The 16,738-nt window shown below is 37.4% G+C and overlaps 2 protein-coding genes across 4 annotated transcripts in view; both read right to left on the reverse strand.

Moving 5' to 3' along the window:
* The window catches only part of LOC117371522 (ras and Rab interactor 2-like), a 268,922-nt gene that overhangs the window by 224,808 nt on the left and 27,376 nt on the right, over positions 1 to 16,738 (reverse strand). The window contains exon 13 of one of the 3 annotated variants that reach the window (XR_008648859.1): positions 14,763 to 16,379. Coding sequence is in view for 1 of the 3 variants with exons in the window: in XM_033967226.2 (XP_033823117.1) it covers positions 16,059 to 16,379 (321 nt within the window). In the remaining 2 variants the exon portion in view is untranslated. Of the gene's footprint in view, positions 1 to 14,529; positions 16,380 to 16,738 lie in introns of those variants that run through there. The other 2 variants (XM_033967226.2, XM_033967234.2) reach the window with 2 other exon arrangements.
* On the reverse strand, positions 1,110 to 11,026 carry LOC117371420 (elongation factor 1-alpha 1). The gene is made up of 8 exons (XM_055224946.1): positions 10,896 to 11,026; positions 8,524 to 8,696; positions 7,671 to 7,850; positions 6,658 to 6,954; positions 5,776 to 5,926; positions 4,654 to 4,910; positions 3,138 to 3,372; positions 1,110 to 2,136 (listed from the first exon to the last, which is right to left on the reverse strand). Exons 2-8 carry the CDS (start codon positions 8,665 to 8,667, stop codon positions 2,012 to 2,014), a joined length of 1,389 nt encoding a protein of 462 aa, XP_055080921.1. The 5' UTR covers positions 8,668 to 8,696; positions 10,896 to 11,026; the 3' UTR covers positions 1,110 to 2,011.

A 16,738-nucleotide genomic window follows, 5' to 3' on the forward strand; every position in this document is an offset into this window, starting at 1 on the left:
TGTTAAAATATGTGTTCAATTAACACATAATTTAAATGGAAAAAGGCAATGTTTAGTTTTATTTTTCACTAATTTATTTGAGATACAATATCAATTCAGACGTAAGGCCAGTTTTCCCTTTCTTTACAAAAACCTCTGACCAGGACCACCCCACAGAGATGGAGTTTTAAGGCATTCCTACACGGTTGTATTGGCATCACCTATAAGGAAATGTTCAAAGTAGATAAAATTCATACCCATTTTCATTATTATATTATGATAAAATATTGCTACTCCTCACAACATTCACTTTTAATTGAATTACCTTGGTTTTATGTTATGCTCGATATAGTGTATGAGAGTTAACAAAGTCGGTACCTGTACAATCATCTTGTATTTTAATTTTGCATGGAAGACCCCAGCTTCACTCTACAAAATACACAATACTTATATTCTGGTGCCTTTATGAAGCATCTTGATAAGTGCATTCATTTTCTTGGCTACAGAAATAGTTGCACTGGCTTGGTTTAATTTTATGTTTAAACCTGGAAGTCATTTTACACGTTATTCAGTGATGATTTTTCAACTGGGCATTAAAGGGGCCTTGGCATTTGTACCAATCTGTTTCATTTCTATTAATTTATTTAAATTAAGTGCACATATTTACACAATAATCTCATTCAGATTTAAGGAACCTGTAATGTAATGAAAATGCAAGTGAAATTCCTCTTTGAATAAAGACAATTCTGGGACAAATTCGTAAGTTCATACGTGGTTATTTCAGTTTGTAACCGTTTGATCAGTCACTCATTCAAGACATGCTATTAGGCTATGTATTTGTATTGAAAAAGTGGGTCTACAACTTAAGTGAAATACAGAACAGAACTAACCCTGACACACCATAGAGCAAGTCCACCTAAGCCTTATTTTACATGTTTTAGTGCCATGAAACTTAAGTTATTTTAGACATTCATACAACCCTTGCACTTCAGATTTATTTGACATTTTAGTTATTCAAACTATCTTATCTGTAATATATTTGTTTTCTGCTAAACCTTGAAGATACTGATTTTGGTAACTTGCATTTTAGTCCAAATTTAAATTCAGTAAATACACCAGAACAAGAGACATGTTTTAACATCTTTACTTTCAACATGTTTCCACACAATGATTAAGGTGTATGAACGGAACAGTATCTAACATTTAACATTGCTACTGCAGGGAGCTCAGACCAAGCAAAGTGCTCTATGCATGAAGAGAAAACTTCAGGTCATCTCCACTCTGAAGCTTCTAAAGTGCTAAGGGAACATGCAAACAGCCAGTTCACCAGTGCCTATTGTCTACAATTATCTATTAAAGCTACAACACGGACCATTACTTTAACAAACAAACATCTCAGCATCATAACTTGAGCAATAGCTACAATTGTACAAGCTAAATCTATGAGCGGTATATTACTACAATTACCGGTACCTCGAAACAGTGACCTCATAAGTTGCTTGAATTAAGAATCCCGATTTTTTTTATAGAATTATTAGCCTATGGTTTTTCTTCTTTTTTCTTTTAAATTCATGGGCAATACATTTTTAAAGTAAAAAATAAAAATACATTTACAAGATATTTTTAAGTTCCATATATTATTTAAGATACACTTTAGTTACTTTATTGATTGATCGCATGTGGAAATTTCAAAATTCATCCTCTGCATATGACTTTTATATGGCATTTCTATTCAAATCAAGATAAACAGTCTCAATTCAAGCAATTTAAACCTATTTAATATTGTTGTCCTTACTCAAAATACAGAATACAGCATGGAAGCTAGTTGGCATCTCAGCATTGCCAGAGTGACAATAAAACATACACTGAACACTGTGTTAGTCACTATAGTGGAGGTATGAATGTTTTTCCTTCTGCGGCTTTTGCGATGCATTGTGATAATAGACCAGACACTGATGATGGAGGCTAACAGGGGCAGATAGCTAGAGTGCCGTTGGTCGTGGTTGTCAGGGGCATCAGCCCAGCACAACATTCATTTGGTCTTCTGAGCCTTCTGCGCGGACTTGGTGACCTTTCCACTGGTGGGAGCCTTTTTCTCCACTCCTTTAATGACGCCCACAGCCACAGTCTGACGCATATCTCGCACGGCAAAACGACCTGTGCAAAGAAAAGAGGTTACAGTAAGGTTACAGATGAAGTGAATTTGTTCATTATGACTTGGTTTGGTGGGATAATAGCAAGTATTTATCATACTTTTACATCAGGCAGGTGGCAAAAATGTCACGAAGAAAAGCACAAAAATACAGGAAGTAGCAGTGTATTCTAAAACAGCACTACCTCCATCCAAAATGCAGGGACAATTTCTGGCAGTAACCTCTACGTATGTCATATCTGATGCATGTGTCCCACTAAACCAGGAAGTAAAATGATAAACCTTTACAAAAATTTAAAAACTAGAAATAATGGCAAGTTATTCCTCTTATATTCATATGGGTAAGCTGCATGATGCTCAACTAGTAACACATGATATGGAAATTACCCTATTGAACCAAATACACCTCCAGCTCAGTCCTTATTATCTGGTCTACGTCAACAGAAGTATAATACATATGCACATGCTTTCGTTGTAAGGAGTGTTACAATATCACAATGTGTTCAGTGTCATAATGATGGGAAAAATATTTCTCTTGTCTTAAACATCCAGAGTCTCCTGCCACTCTTAACAACTCCCGGACTACTCGAATTATTCATAGAAATGAGTCAGTCCCAAATGTCCTCATAAAAGTCTGTCTCACTATGTCTTTGTGTTGTTCTACATCTACAAACGCTTTGAACTGACTGGCCATAGCTCAGAGCATGTGTGGCCAGCGGTTTAATGCGACTAAATTCAGTTTAAAACAACTGTTAAAAAGTAACTAGTACTTTCAATAGTATTTTTTATGTGTACTTTTATTTTTACTTTTGTACAAATTTTTCCACAGTACTGCTTTTATTGAGTGCTCTTTCTAACACTTGAAAGAGCAATGGACATTTAATGAGATCAAACTACTGAAATAATGTACAGGTAATATTTGCTTACATTAATGGAAAACAGAGTATCACATGGCTTTAACCAGCATTGTTGATAAAACCAGACCACAACTACTACAGTGACTTACCCAGTGGAGGGTACTCAGAGAAGCTCTCCACACACATGGGCTTTCCTGGGATCATGTCCACAATTGCAGCGTCCCCAGACTTCAGGGACTTGGGGTTGTCCTCTAGCTTCTTGCCCGAGCGACGGTCGATCTTCTCTTTGAGTTCAGCAAACTTACAGGCGATGTGAGCTGTGTGGCAGTCCAACACGGGGGCGTAACCTGCGCTGATCTGACCTGGGTGGTTCAGGATGATCACCTAAGCAACAACAGAATATTTGAGAGACTTTTTAAATATTTACATTTATCTTATATGAGACATGGATTGTTAAACTTTGTGGTTGTGGTGGATGCACTGGTATTAACAACAGCAATTTTCTGAGTCTTTGTGAGAGTTGGACAAAAGTACTTAATTTATAGTCAGTCAAAATGGAAACTCATAAGAAAATCTTTTGGACATTTCTTCAGCACGTAACAAGGCACGTAACCAGGACACCAGCCGGTCCACCTCCCGGCTGGCGTCCTGCAGCAGCAACAACCTGGAGCTTAACGCCCAGAAGACAGTGGAGATGATTGTGGACTTCAGGAAAGTCACAGCCCCCCTGCCTCCCCTCACCCTGACGGTCTCCCCCATCACCACTGTGGACTCTTTCCGCTTCCTGGGCACCTGCATCACCCAGGATCTCAAGTGGGAGCCGACCATCAGCTCCCTCATCAAGCAAGCCCAGCACAGGATGTTCTACCGGTCCAGATGATGGTGCAGTTTTACACGGCCATCATTGAGTCCATCCTCACCTCCTCCATCACTGTGTGGTTCGCTGGGGCCACTGCCAGGGACAGACAGAGACTGCAGCGCATTGTGCCTCTGCTGAGAAGGTGATTGGCTGCAGCCTTCCATCTATACAGGACCTGTACGTCTCCAGGACTCGGGGGCGAGCAGGCCGTATAGCCGCTGACACCTCTCACCCTGGACATGGACTATTTGAGCCACTTCCCTCTGGCAGGAGGCTACGGTCCATTGGGACCAGAACCTCTCGTCATAAGAACAGTTTCTTCCCCTCTGCAGTTTGTCTCATGAACATTTATAATATTTGCACAAAACTGGACACTTTATAACACCGGTCACTTTAATAAGTCATGTTTGCACTGTTGTTCTGATGCTGCTGTTGTATATATTTTCTACCTTTAAGTATTTTATTTTATTTTTTAAGCATATCTTTTTAACTTTGTGCATGCCCTTATTTGTAATTGTATTTATTCAGTGTGTTTTATGTTGCACTTTATCACCGAAGTAAGTTCCTAGTTTGTGAATTGTGTTCACAAACGATGGCAATAAAAGGATTCTGATTCTGATTCTGAATAAGGAAATATTATGCTACTCTGCTGTTGTGTTGTTTTTCATTTTTACGTATTTAATTGTTAATTTGTAAAACCTTAAAAAATGTGAAAACGTTAATCAATAAACAAGACATAAATGATGGAGTTGCCTTACTAAAAGTATATAGGACCAAATTGTTTGTTGTCTGAATACACAAATGACCTGAGAGGTGAAGCTAGCCGCCTCTTGTGGTGGGTCGTTCCTGCTGTCTCCGGCCACGTTGCCACGGCGAATATCTTTGACTGACACATTCTTGACGTTGAAGCCCACGTTGTCTCCGGGCAGCGCCTCAGTCAGAGCCTCGTGGTGCATCTCCACAGACTTCACCTCTGTGGTCACGTTCACGGGGGCAAAGGTCACCACCATGCCCGGCTTGAGGACCCCTGTCTCCACCCGACCTACAGGCACTGTCCCAATACCTAAGAACAAGAGTAAGACGTCATTGCTTTTCCTGGAATATCCTACAATATGGTAATACTTGTATCTATTTATCTTTGTGTTATAATGGATGATTTCATTGCTCATGAATAGACTGAAAAGATGCATTTGGCAACCACAGATCTGACCTGTACCTTTGTTTTCTGGTGTTAAACACATACCTATGTTCATGGAAATAAATAAGTTTAATGCCATATTGTGGAACATTTTAAAGAGAGCAATGAGGAATCTCTGTGCGACCTTAAGGAGTGCACATACCACATGTTGAGAACCTTTGTCCTAAATACTCAACACTTTGGACACACTTGTCTTGGATATAAATAATTAAGGGTGTAACTGTAACTCGGTATGGCCCAAAATATCCCTTTCCCTTAAGATTTTTAGCAGATTAGATTAGATTTGGCTCTTGACTTGATTACCTATTTTCAAGATATTTTTATCATGTACTTTATCTGCAAATGAAGAGTTTTATATAACTGAAAGTCTATTTTCTGAAATGTCTTCTGGTTTGTAAAAAGGTTATAGGGATCTGATATATATATATATATATATATATATATATATATATATATATATATATATATATATATATATATATATATATATATATATATATATATATATATATATATATATATATATATATATATATATATATATATATATATATATATATATATATATATATATATATATATATATATATATATATATATATATATATATATATATATATATATATATATATATATATATATATATATATATATATATATATATATATATATATATATATATATATATATATATATATATATATATATAGTGCTGGTGCTGCATCCTGACCTCCGATCTTGTATACGTCCTGTAGTGGCAGGCGCAGGGGCTTGTCTGTGGGGCGTGTGGGGGGCTGGATGGCGTCCAGAGCCTCCAGTAGAGTGGTGCCTGATGCGTTTCCATCTTTACGGTTAATCTTCCAGCCTTTGAACCAGGTCATCTGCAGGTGACAGCAGCAGCTTTAGCAGCACAGCTAATGCTGTATTGTATTGTATTTTCACAATAAGAGGATCGTCTCGTCAACTTTTAGTTACAATTGCTGTCAGCTGAAGCATAGCAATTTTGGGACTGAAACAGCAAACTAGTGATACTAATACTCATTTTAAAAGACAAGTTTTATTAAATCAAAGTTCCCAATTTAAAATGTTAATCTTTTAATGTTAAAAGTGATTTACATAAATCGTGGGTTCACTATTATTTGGAGTTTATACGTTACAATCCAGTGATATTTTGTTGATCACAACTAATTATAGAATTGAATAATTTTGACATCAGGTTGTAGGGTGGAACATTACTCACAATAAATCATGTCTAAAATTTGATCAACAATAAAAAAAAACAAAAAGCCAATTTGCCTGATCAATCTATTACATTTCTTTCTTTATAATTGTATTGATCTGTCTGAACTAAAATCAAGGAGTACGGTAACTTTACTTCTTACAATTAAAGATAATAACAATTGAGAATTAACATAATATTCCATTTAACATAATATTTGTTCATCCCAAACCTGCAACTGCTGTACAATCTAATCTAATGTTTATCTAGACACATGTGGAAGATTTGCCCCATTGCCCATACACTTACTGTTAAATGGGAAAATTTAACAGTTCGTAAAAATTGGCAAATCTCAAAACAGACAAATCATTGTTGTCATTTTGTCTTACTCACATTTGGGCTTGGCTCCAGCATGTTGTCCCCGTTCCAACCAGAGATCGGCACAAAGGCCACTGTGTCGGGGTTGTAGCCAATCTTCTTAATATAAGTGCTGACTTCTTTTACTATTTCCTCGTAGCGTTTCTGGCTGTAGTTGGGTTCGGTGGAGTCCATTTTGTTGATTCCCACAATGAGTTGCTTCACTCCCAAAGTGTAGGCCAGGAGAGCATGTTCACGGGTCTGTCCATTTTTGGAGATTCCAGCTTCAAATTCTCCCACACCCGCAGCCACGATGAGCACGGCACAGTCGGCCTGAGCCAGAGGAGAGGGACTGTCACTGCATCTCATTATATAAGTTACAAGCTGATGAACCAAAATGCCTAGGAATTCTATAGAATACGTGGTGTTCTTGAGCCAAAGTGGGACAGATGTTGGACTTTATTGCAAATTAAAAGGAGAAAAGCTACGTTTGTAAGCAAAGACTGCATTATAGACCTCCTACTACTACCGACCTACCTACTACAACTACTTTTACTACTCTACTAATCAAGAGACATACCATAAAAACATAAAAAAACACATTTCAAAAAGAGTCACTGGAGCTCAATATATTTATCCATATTTGAATAGCACAGACAATTTTAAAATATGCCATTTAAGTCAAATAATCCAGGTCCAATAAGTAAAAAATGAATCACATAATTTTATATTTATTCATCAAAGGTATGACGCACATCAAGTAGTGTGCAAATATATATGTTTTGTAAATTTACCTATAAAATGCATGATTGAAACTAAATTGGTATGGCTTAAATTGGTATAAGCTAAATTCCATTCTCAGTCCTTTGCTACAGGCCAGAGCACGCCACATATAAAATGTACGCTATATAGATTTACTTTATCTCTTTTTATATAATATACAAGATACTAAAACACTACAATATTAGGTGCATATGAAAAGTGGACAAGTAAGTAGTCATAGTAATGTATAAAAAAGTTTGCATTGAGCAGTGTGTATGTTGCTTTACCTGTGAGGTGCCAGTGATCATGTTCTTGATGAAGTCCCTGTGTCCTGGAGCATCAATGATTGTCACGTAATATTTGCTGGTCTCAAACTTCCACAGGGAAATGTCAATGGTGATGCCACGCTCCCGCTCTGCCTTCAGTTTATCCAAAACCCAGGCATATTTAAAGGAACCTTTCCCCATCTATAGAAGAGAAACAGAACATGTCTCAAAAGCGTTAACTATATTGCTGCATTTCAGATGACATCAGTCTCAAACCAATGGTACGCAGTTGTCTTCAGGTTGTGGTCTTCATATGTTTTAATTTGATATCAAGTTTATGTTTGTCCCTCATCAAAGTTAAAGGCATCTAAGCTCTATGTACATTTTAATTTTTCTGGTGGGCAATCTGGTACCTGCTTGTCTCCAGAGAGAGATGTGATTGCTTTGCCTTTGTTATTGATTGTGCTAAATGTTCCGCATTAAGGTCGGTTTATAACCATAGAGATGGCTAGGTTTAATACAATACTTGTAATATTCCAGGTAACGCAATAACATTCCTGTGGAGACAAGCAGGTAGCGCACCCTTCACCTTGCTTTATTATTCTAAAATAAAAAAAATTACTATAGTTATATTATACATTTCTTACCATGAATTTGGATTTAAATTGTAAATATGGTCCTACTAAATAACACCTGGACAAGTAATAATAAATTCTATACCATCAATTTATCCAAAATGTCAGCATATTAACAACTATAATTATGCCTCCCCCATCACAGCTGAAGACCACAGGCCTATAAAATGTAACATCAATGCACAACTGTTAAGTATTTCCCACATCTTATTCTGACAGGAGAGATAAATGAGTCATACCTCTGCAGCCTCCTTCTCAAACTTCTCAATAGTCCTTTTATCGATGCCTCCGCACTTGTAGATGAGGTGCCCTGTGGTGGTGGACTTACCCGAGTCCACATGTCCAATCACCACTATGTTTATGTGAAGCTTCTCCTTCCCCATCTTCACTCAGAGTGTTATTCAAGTCCTATCTAGAAAACAGGGAGTACTTTATTGAAATTGAAAAATGTGTTTTAAATAAAAAGTCCCTGACCTGTGAGGTGCCCCCTCTTGTTCAAGCTCTACATCCTCCTGTTAGGCCAGTTAATACGCAGCAATAATGTGTCCTACCACAACAAACACTCACATTTATGTCTCACTGGCAGCAGGTGAATATGGACCAGTGGATTCACTCTGCCACTGCATCCAACAGATCAGTGAGTGGATGCAAAACAACTTTCTCCAGCTAAACGCAGACAAGACTGAAGTCATCATCTTTGGCCCAGAGAAACAAAGAGAAAGTGTCAGCAGTCACCTCCAGTCTCTCTCTCTAAAACCTTTATATATCAGGCTAGAAATTTAGGGGTAATAACGGACTCAGACTTGAACTTAAAAACATTGCAAAAATCAAAGGTATACTGTCAAAACCAGACTTAAAGAGACTTATCCATGCGTTTGTCTCCAGTAGGTTAGACCAGTGTAACGGCCTGCTCCCTGGCCTCTCCAAACAAATGTTAAGACAGCTGCAGTACATCCAGAACACTGCTGCTCGAGTCCTGACTAGAACCATGAAGTGCGTTAACATAAGTCCTGTACTCAGGTCTCTGCACTGGCTCCTGTGGCTCAGAGAATAGACTTTAAAGCAGCTCTGCTTGTGTTTAAGTCTCTCCATGGCCAAGCACCAAAGTATATCTCCAACATGTTAGTGCCATATGAACCTCTGAAGACTTCAGGGACCAGCCTCCTGCTGGCGCCCAGAGTCAGGACTAAACATGTGGAATCAGCGTTTCAGTTTTATGAAACTAAAACCTGGAACAGTCTTCTTGAAGATGTGAGACAGGCCTCTACTTTGACAATGTTTAAATCCAGGCTCAAAACGTTTTTTATTCTGCACTCTCCTCTTTTAATGTTAATTTTATGATGATTATTTATAATTAATTATGTTTTTATTGCTTTTTATTGTGATTTTAATATCTTATTCTGTAAAGCACTTTGAATTGTATGAATTGTACTATAAAAATAAACTTGCCATGCTATTTGAGGAAACAAAGATATTAGACACTCATTTACTGGTACTACTATTACTAGTACTACTAGGCGTACTGCTGCCATACTTCTCCTACATGTAGGTTTGCGGCTACTACGCCCAATAAGACTTGCTCAGAGATCCTTATATTCATCAAAGTTATCAAATTCTCTAAAATCCTAGCACCTTTGTCACAATGTTAACATGTTTTTCTCTACAACTAGTCTACCACAACAACTACTACAGCTACATAACTACAACTTGGAGCCTCTATTACATAAAACTTGTGCCATGTTAGAGGAAGGTTTACTATACTGAAGGAAACATACAAAACAACCAGGAGAGACCCATTTGGCGCAGTGAACAAAACCAATATATAGACCTAATTACTGCAATATAAAGTTAAGCTAATGAAAATAACCATTTTGGTCAAGGTGAGCTATATTGGGAATAAATAAGTCATTTTAAGACACTGATGTGATGACTCTCATTCTTACGCATCTTTACTTTCCTCCTCTACCTTTAATCATTGCGTCATTTGTAACTTTTCTATCTGCAATACGAGCCTGCACTTTGGATTCGACTCCAGCATTGGCTTAATCGGTATTGATATTTTGGAAGTGGCTGAATTTGCAGTAAATGTGGTTAGAAGATGCTGTAATTTGCTTAGTAATGGTCAGGATGGATGAAAGAGACACTGCAAAGGACAAAGATGGTGCAATATGAATGCAATCACTATACCCTACACTGCAGCATCCTAAGTAAGGTATATTCTTCCAGTAACCACGGTCTCTAACTTTATCCCTCTTAAATTCAAACATACTGCGATATCAGGGCAGGAGGCACAAAAATGCACGCACAAATGGCACAAAACGTATGGGTCCTTTAAACTGCGCCATACGGGCCTACCCAAAATGCGCAGACATCCACACCCAAATCTAGTACTCCCTGGCTGGCATCGACCTTCTTTATCAGTTCACAGTGATATGAAGGGTGCATGACTGGGCTGCTGTCTCAGGCTATCCCCGGTCACAGCTCATGCAATTACATAACATGAAGTGCAGACGCAGAGGTGACGATGCATGTTTACAAAATGAATGAAACTCACTACGAATACAAACGCAAAGGCTTTGGGATGAGCATTATGTGTGCATTTATGTCCTACCTTCTGCCCAGAATGTGAGTTGTCAGCTGCTGATACGGTGCTGGTGGAGCAAGCACTGACGGACCGCAGCAAAGAACCAGCAGCAAAGCACCAGCAGCAGCCCGGCGTCAAAGGCGTCAAATTACGGGTACAGGCCACAAGAGGGCGCGCTGCATCACTGTTTATTGTTGCAAATAACATGGACTCATGACAAGAAAGACACCACCCTCACATTTGAGACACGCTCATCTTTTATCTGTGTAATATTATAGATTTGTTCAAGTGAGTAATACACATTTGTAACTATCAGTACATAATTTCTGCAATAGCTCAACAATATATTAAGTTACTTGAATAATTATTTCATTTTTTACTTTGTTTTGTTGTCTAAAATACATTTTTGTGGTGGGAGGAAAAATACCCATCGTCACAAGGGGAATTGTGATTTAAATAACAACATTAATCAACATTATTTTTTAATACCACAATATAACTTACTGAAAATAGAATTTACAAAACTGACACTATTTCATTCCTCCACTTGCAGCAGAGGTGACTGCTTTCCTGCTTTCCACAGATGGGTATTAAACGTATCTAACTGCATTATTGCTTCTTGCATTTATACAATTACAGGTGTTTTATTGCCCAGAAATACCCCAAAAAACAAGAATTCTTCACAGTCAGTGGGGTCACCTCTGCACAATCTGACCTGTAATTTGGTCCTATGGCATCATCCCATTGTCTCTATGCAAACTGATATGTTTCATTCCAATCAAAGCAATAAAATGTCCATGGAGACAAACAGGAGGCTGAACCTTTGCTACTACAATAAACACAAATACATACATTTATAAATTGAACTAAATGATAAACAGTAGAAGATAATATTTTCTAGGATTTAAAAAAAAAAATCAAGTATAGTCCAGGCAATTGTGATAAAAATGGGAAAATTCATCTTTAGATGCTTAAAGATAGTACATAAACAGCACAGCATAATTAAAATACATATAAAAGGTTTTTAACTCAACAGTTTGTAACTTGTATGCATTATTCTTGGTCATCCCCGAAAACAATTTGTAATAATTTACATGCAAAAATACATTTTTGGCAGTTTAATTATTCCTTAACTAAATAAATGTGTTATTTGTATTTGTCTCGTACATTGTGCAGTTTAGACAGGATGTGGCCATTATGGTTGCTAGGTATCAGTTATGACTGCCCATCGGAGGTAATTTCATACCTGCTGTCCATGTCCAACCAGGAAGTAAAATTATAAAAGGCATTATCGGTTCAAAAATGCATTACTTACAATAACTTAAGGGCCACAGAGCTTCTTGACCCCTGACCTGTGTGTCATTAGAGACGTGAGCTCAGACGCCAGATGAGAGCAGCATTCACTCATGAGACTGCACTTAATCAGGCTGAAAACGTAGAAAATAAAGCTTGTCAAGTCAATGTAAATGTTTATAATATGCCAAGAAATTACATGAAATATTTTAAGTGCATGTTAAAAAAGGTACACTATGTAACTTTTCTGCCCCCATAGAGATGTTATTGTTTTGGTACAATATGGCATTAAACTTATAGAGCTCACAGCAATAAAATGATAACATGCTATAATTCTAGGCAATTCAATTCCTTTATATAGCACATTTAAAACAACTTCAGCTTCACATAAAAAGTCACCAATGTCGACTATACAGATACAGAGGCAAAGAACAATAAAACATCAAGATATCCTGTCTGGCTAATATTGTGCCAGATGATCTGACAGGCAGAGGGAGATTATTTCATAGTCATAGCCACAGAAAAGACTGTCACCTCTGGTCTTGAGCCTGTCTTTGGGCACAGCAGCGGGAGCGGGTCAGCTGACCTCAGGGCTCTGGGTGGAGTATAAAGCTGCTGTAACTCCCTCAGATAAAGAGAACCCGTAAGTACAGACATTTAAACATAACATTTTAGGGGCCGTGCAGACCCACATACAATGGATTGGGAGTGGGACTTTATGACAGAGCTGTTTTGGTACTGTGCTGGGATTTGAAACCAGGTTGGAATTTTTCACCAATTTTGGCCATATGCAGCCTTCTCTAAAACCTTAGACAAAAAGGGTAACTGAGACATGTCTAAAGTTAGACAGAACATTTAGGTCAAGATTAGGCTTGAGTGTCTGGACCACTGCATGTTTCAGGGCAGTAGAAAAACAACCAGACATCAGAAACAAGTTCACAACATTAGCAAAACAAAGTCCAATAGAATCAAAAAGGGAAAGCAATAACTTAATCTTAAGGCATACTCGTCTGCGTAGGAAAATTTGTTTTGGGTTGTACACTGCAAGTATCTGAAGTAGATAAAAATAGCTTCTTAATCTCAGGGATAACACAATTTTATAAAAAGATGCCTGGGAAATCGTACAATTAGAGGGTACACAAACATGTAAACAAATGCTTAAACTACAGAATTAGCAAATTGATCATAAACTAAGCAAATATTAATTAGAGGAACTAAAGAAAATAACGTGGACGTTGTTACGAACCGTTTCCTAGGGAAAAAAGGAAGGCAACACAAGATAGTATAATAAAATAAGTAGCCTTTATGTAGAGAAACGAAGGGCATTTAACAACTTAGAATTTCAATACAAAAAAAAAAAAAAGTCAACAAAGGGAGGCTCTAAGAGTGAAGTACAAAATCAAATCAAATGGCATGCCGATTCACAGACAGAATCTGGCAGCCAGGAGTAACAGGGGGCGAGTCCTTTTGAATCTGGAGCAGCCACAGGTGGAGGGCGACGATTGGCTGAGCCTTGATTGTCCCTCCAATCGCAGAGTAGACTGTCAATCAACGCCAGCCGCGGGGCATACTGGGAGGGGCCGAGAGGAAGAGAGAAAAAAGGGAAGAGGCACATGGAAGGAGGAGCTGGAGGCAGGGGCCGTAACAGACGTGCATTTCATTTCAAATCAAGAAAGGGACTACAGAATACCAGAATGGAGAAAGTAACCTGTAATAACGAAATATTTCACTAGAAGTAGCTCATAGCCAGGAGACACGTTCAGGACATACAGCAGCAAAGGACAGAGGTGTGGACTTGAAAGTCAGACTTGAGTCACTATTTTGATGACTTGAGACATGACTTGATAAAATGGACTTGACATGGACACAGACGTTGTTGTAGATGACTTCTTTTCCACAGTTGTTATTTTGTAGCTTATTTTATTTTATGTAATGCTGTTGTGTTCAGTTGAAAATGATGGAAACATATAAAATAGGCAATTTAAATACAAATAAATCTCATGGGTTCCAGCCCTCGATCTGAAATTATAAACACAGTATGGCAAGAAAAATATATATCACCATGGAGACAGCTGTAAACATTCCCATAGACCTACTAATTATTTATCCCACTGATGTACGAAAAGATAATACTTAATATATTTAAATAAAACATAAATGTGTTTAGAATATAGAAAGCACTGTACAGTTTTTAGTTGTAGACATGCTACAAGCTGTAAACAATCGTGCATACTGATAATCACATATCTTACAAACAACTCCAGAACAGAAGAAAGAAGAAACTTCAGAATAGAAGAAAGATTAAAAAAATGATCCCAACTACAGTTACTACTTAATATGTTGACGTTTCTATTTGATTTTGATGACACACAGACACATTGAGGTATCATGTCTCTTGGTTTATTGGATTGAACAGAAAATCCAAAACAAAATATATATTGTTTTAAACAGTACACACATCTGTTTTACTGAGAAATCTAAAATGCACACTGCTTATGTCATTTTGTAGGTATCAAGACTTACCATTTCTATCTCAAATCTCAAACAAAACGACATAGGAAAAAACAACTTTTCAATATAAAAATACCTCTTCACAGAAACATGTTACAATTGTCCAGCAATTGTAAAAACATAATAATGATAATCAAATAAATCATAATAATTTACAATTTTATAAATGATCTTTAATCATTTAGCCCTGTGTTATTTGTCTAATATCAAAGTAGCAGTAGCATTCAGCATTTTTAGTTTATTTAAAGGCTCCTTGGACAGCAGCAGTTAAGGAAAATATGGTTTTATTTTTATTGAATTACTAGATTAGAGATTGCATGTTTATACAGTTGTCAGGCTTTCTTGAGCACTATAGCGCAGGTATTTTACAATAAATTTAGTGCTTAAAATGATCTAGAACAGACGTATGGGAAAAATCCACAATGCCACAGTGGCCAGCAGAGGGCACAAACACTTTTGTTCTCCATTCCTTAGTGCACTGAGAAGTAAAGCAGTGTAAATGAAACTAAAACATTAGCTGCTTGCACAAACTTCAAATCACTGCAGTTCATAGCAATACACAGACAGATATTTAGTCTCCTTTTCTTTAGTGTTATAATCCTGACCAGTTCCGTTCAGATGTGAGTCCATGTCTGTATTAAATGACATTGAGGACATTATTATGGTCGACAGTTACACAGCACATGAAACACTGTTAAGTCAGAAGTTAAGTTAGAGAAGTAGACTGAGGACATCTCATAGTTCAAACAAATACAGGCAGAAAATAAAATCTGATTCTGAGCCTTCAAATCCAGTACTCCATAAACAATCCTGTATAAAGGTCAACTCAACACCATTCTCCCTGAACATGTATACCTGTACTGCGTTACCCATAATGTTAAAATAATCTTATTGATTGATTTAGATAATATTACTAAAGCTTTACAATGTAACCTTTCTGATGGAGAATGCTTTTTTCTCCTTTTCTTCATGGATATGTTAGTACTTTGCCTAAAATGCTGCACAGTATGGCAACAAAAATATATATCACCAGACAAGCAGGTGGCATTAACAGCCCATGTTGCAGGTCAGATCTGTGGAGAGGTGCCCACTGTTTTTAATACAGTACTCGAGCAATAAAAAACAAAAACAGTAATTAAATAAAAACTTCTAGATGGGTAAGTTTAATGCCATATGGTGGAATATTCCAGGCTAAGCAATAATATCACCACTGAGACAAGCAGGTGATGGACCAACACTAGAAAAGTTGCAAGTGATTTCATTTTTCCCCCCAAATTTTGCCATTAAGTGTATACATTTAAACTAAAACATACCAAAATCTGTCTTCAAAACGTACTTACAAAACACGTCATACCAAAACTTACCAAGTGCCTTTTTTAACTTTTGCTATTGAAAGTCATTACCATTGTGAATAACCGCCGGGATACACAGGTTGAGATTGGGTATCCTCCTGTAGACAAAATGGAAAATATGTGTCCAGGGTCGACTGTGCAGTTCTGATTTGATTTTCTGAGGATGTGTATCGGGGGCGAGCTGCTGGCTTGTTTCCTCGGTAACCAAAAACAGTGCATAGTTCTCGGGGTCTGAGATCTTGAACTTGTACGCACAGACGGAGCACACCTCTTCGGTCGTGTTGTAGGGATGGACTACGAGAGTTTTGGCTGTGCATCCCGTGTCTATTCCTTGGAAAGCCACACGGAGATAGTTCTGCAAAAACAACACAATATTTAAGTCTAAGGTAAGAGGTAAGAGGGTTTCAGAATCAAATGAAGAGCAAGATTATTATTTTTATTTTTTATAAGCAAAAAAGATGCAATTTTTCTTTTAAATATTTGTGGTGTTAAACAAAATGGGATATTTGACTGAAGCATCTCACTCCATTGTCACAAACTATGGATTTGCTCTTGTCATCCATGCAAACATAAAAGAGTAACAATAATAAAAAGATGCATAAAACAAGCGCAAATTTTCTCAACAAAGAAGGTGACGCAATCAGGCCAAGTCACGGGTCAGAACTGTGGAGAAGCAAGCCCGCCCACAGTAATAATAATGCATTTTAGGTATAA

The sequence above is a fragment of the Periophthalmus magnuspinnatus genome, chromosome 1, assembly GCF_009829125.3.
Source record: "Periophthalmus magnuspinnatus isolate fPerMag1 chromosome 1, fPerMag1.2.pri, whole genome shotgun sequence".
Lineage (NCBI taxonomy): Eukaryota > Metazoa > Chordata > Actinopteri > Gobiiformes > Gobiidae > Periophthalmus > Periophthalmus magnuspinnatus.

Coding starts and splice junctions, on each gene's coding strand:
- LOC117371420 (XM_055224946.1), bottom strand. CDS start 8,667: ATGGGGAAGGAGAAGCTTCACATAAACATAGTGGTGATTGGACATGTG. Junction 6,955..7,670: donor TGATCACTGGCACCTCACAG/GTAAAGCAACAT, acceptor CCTCTGGCTCAG/GCCGACTGTGCCGTGCTCAT. Junction 5,927..6,657: donor TGCTGGAGCCAAGCCCAAAT/GTGAGTAAGACA, acceptor TGTCACCTGCAG/ATGACCTGGTTCAAAGGCTG.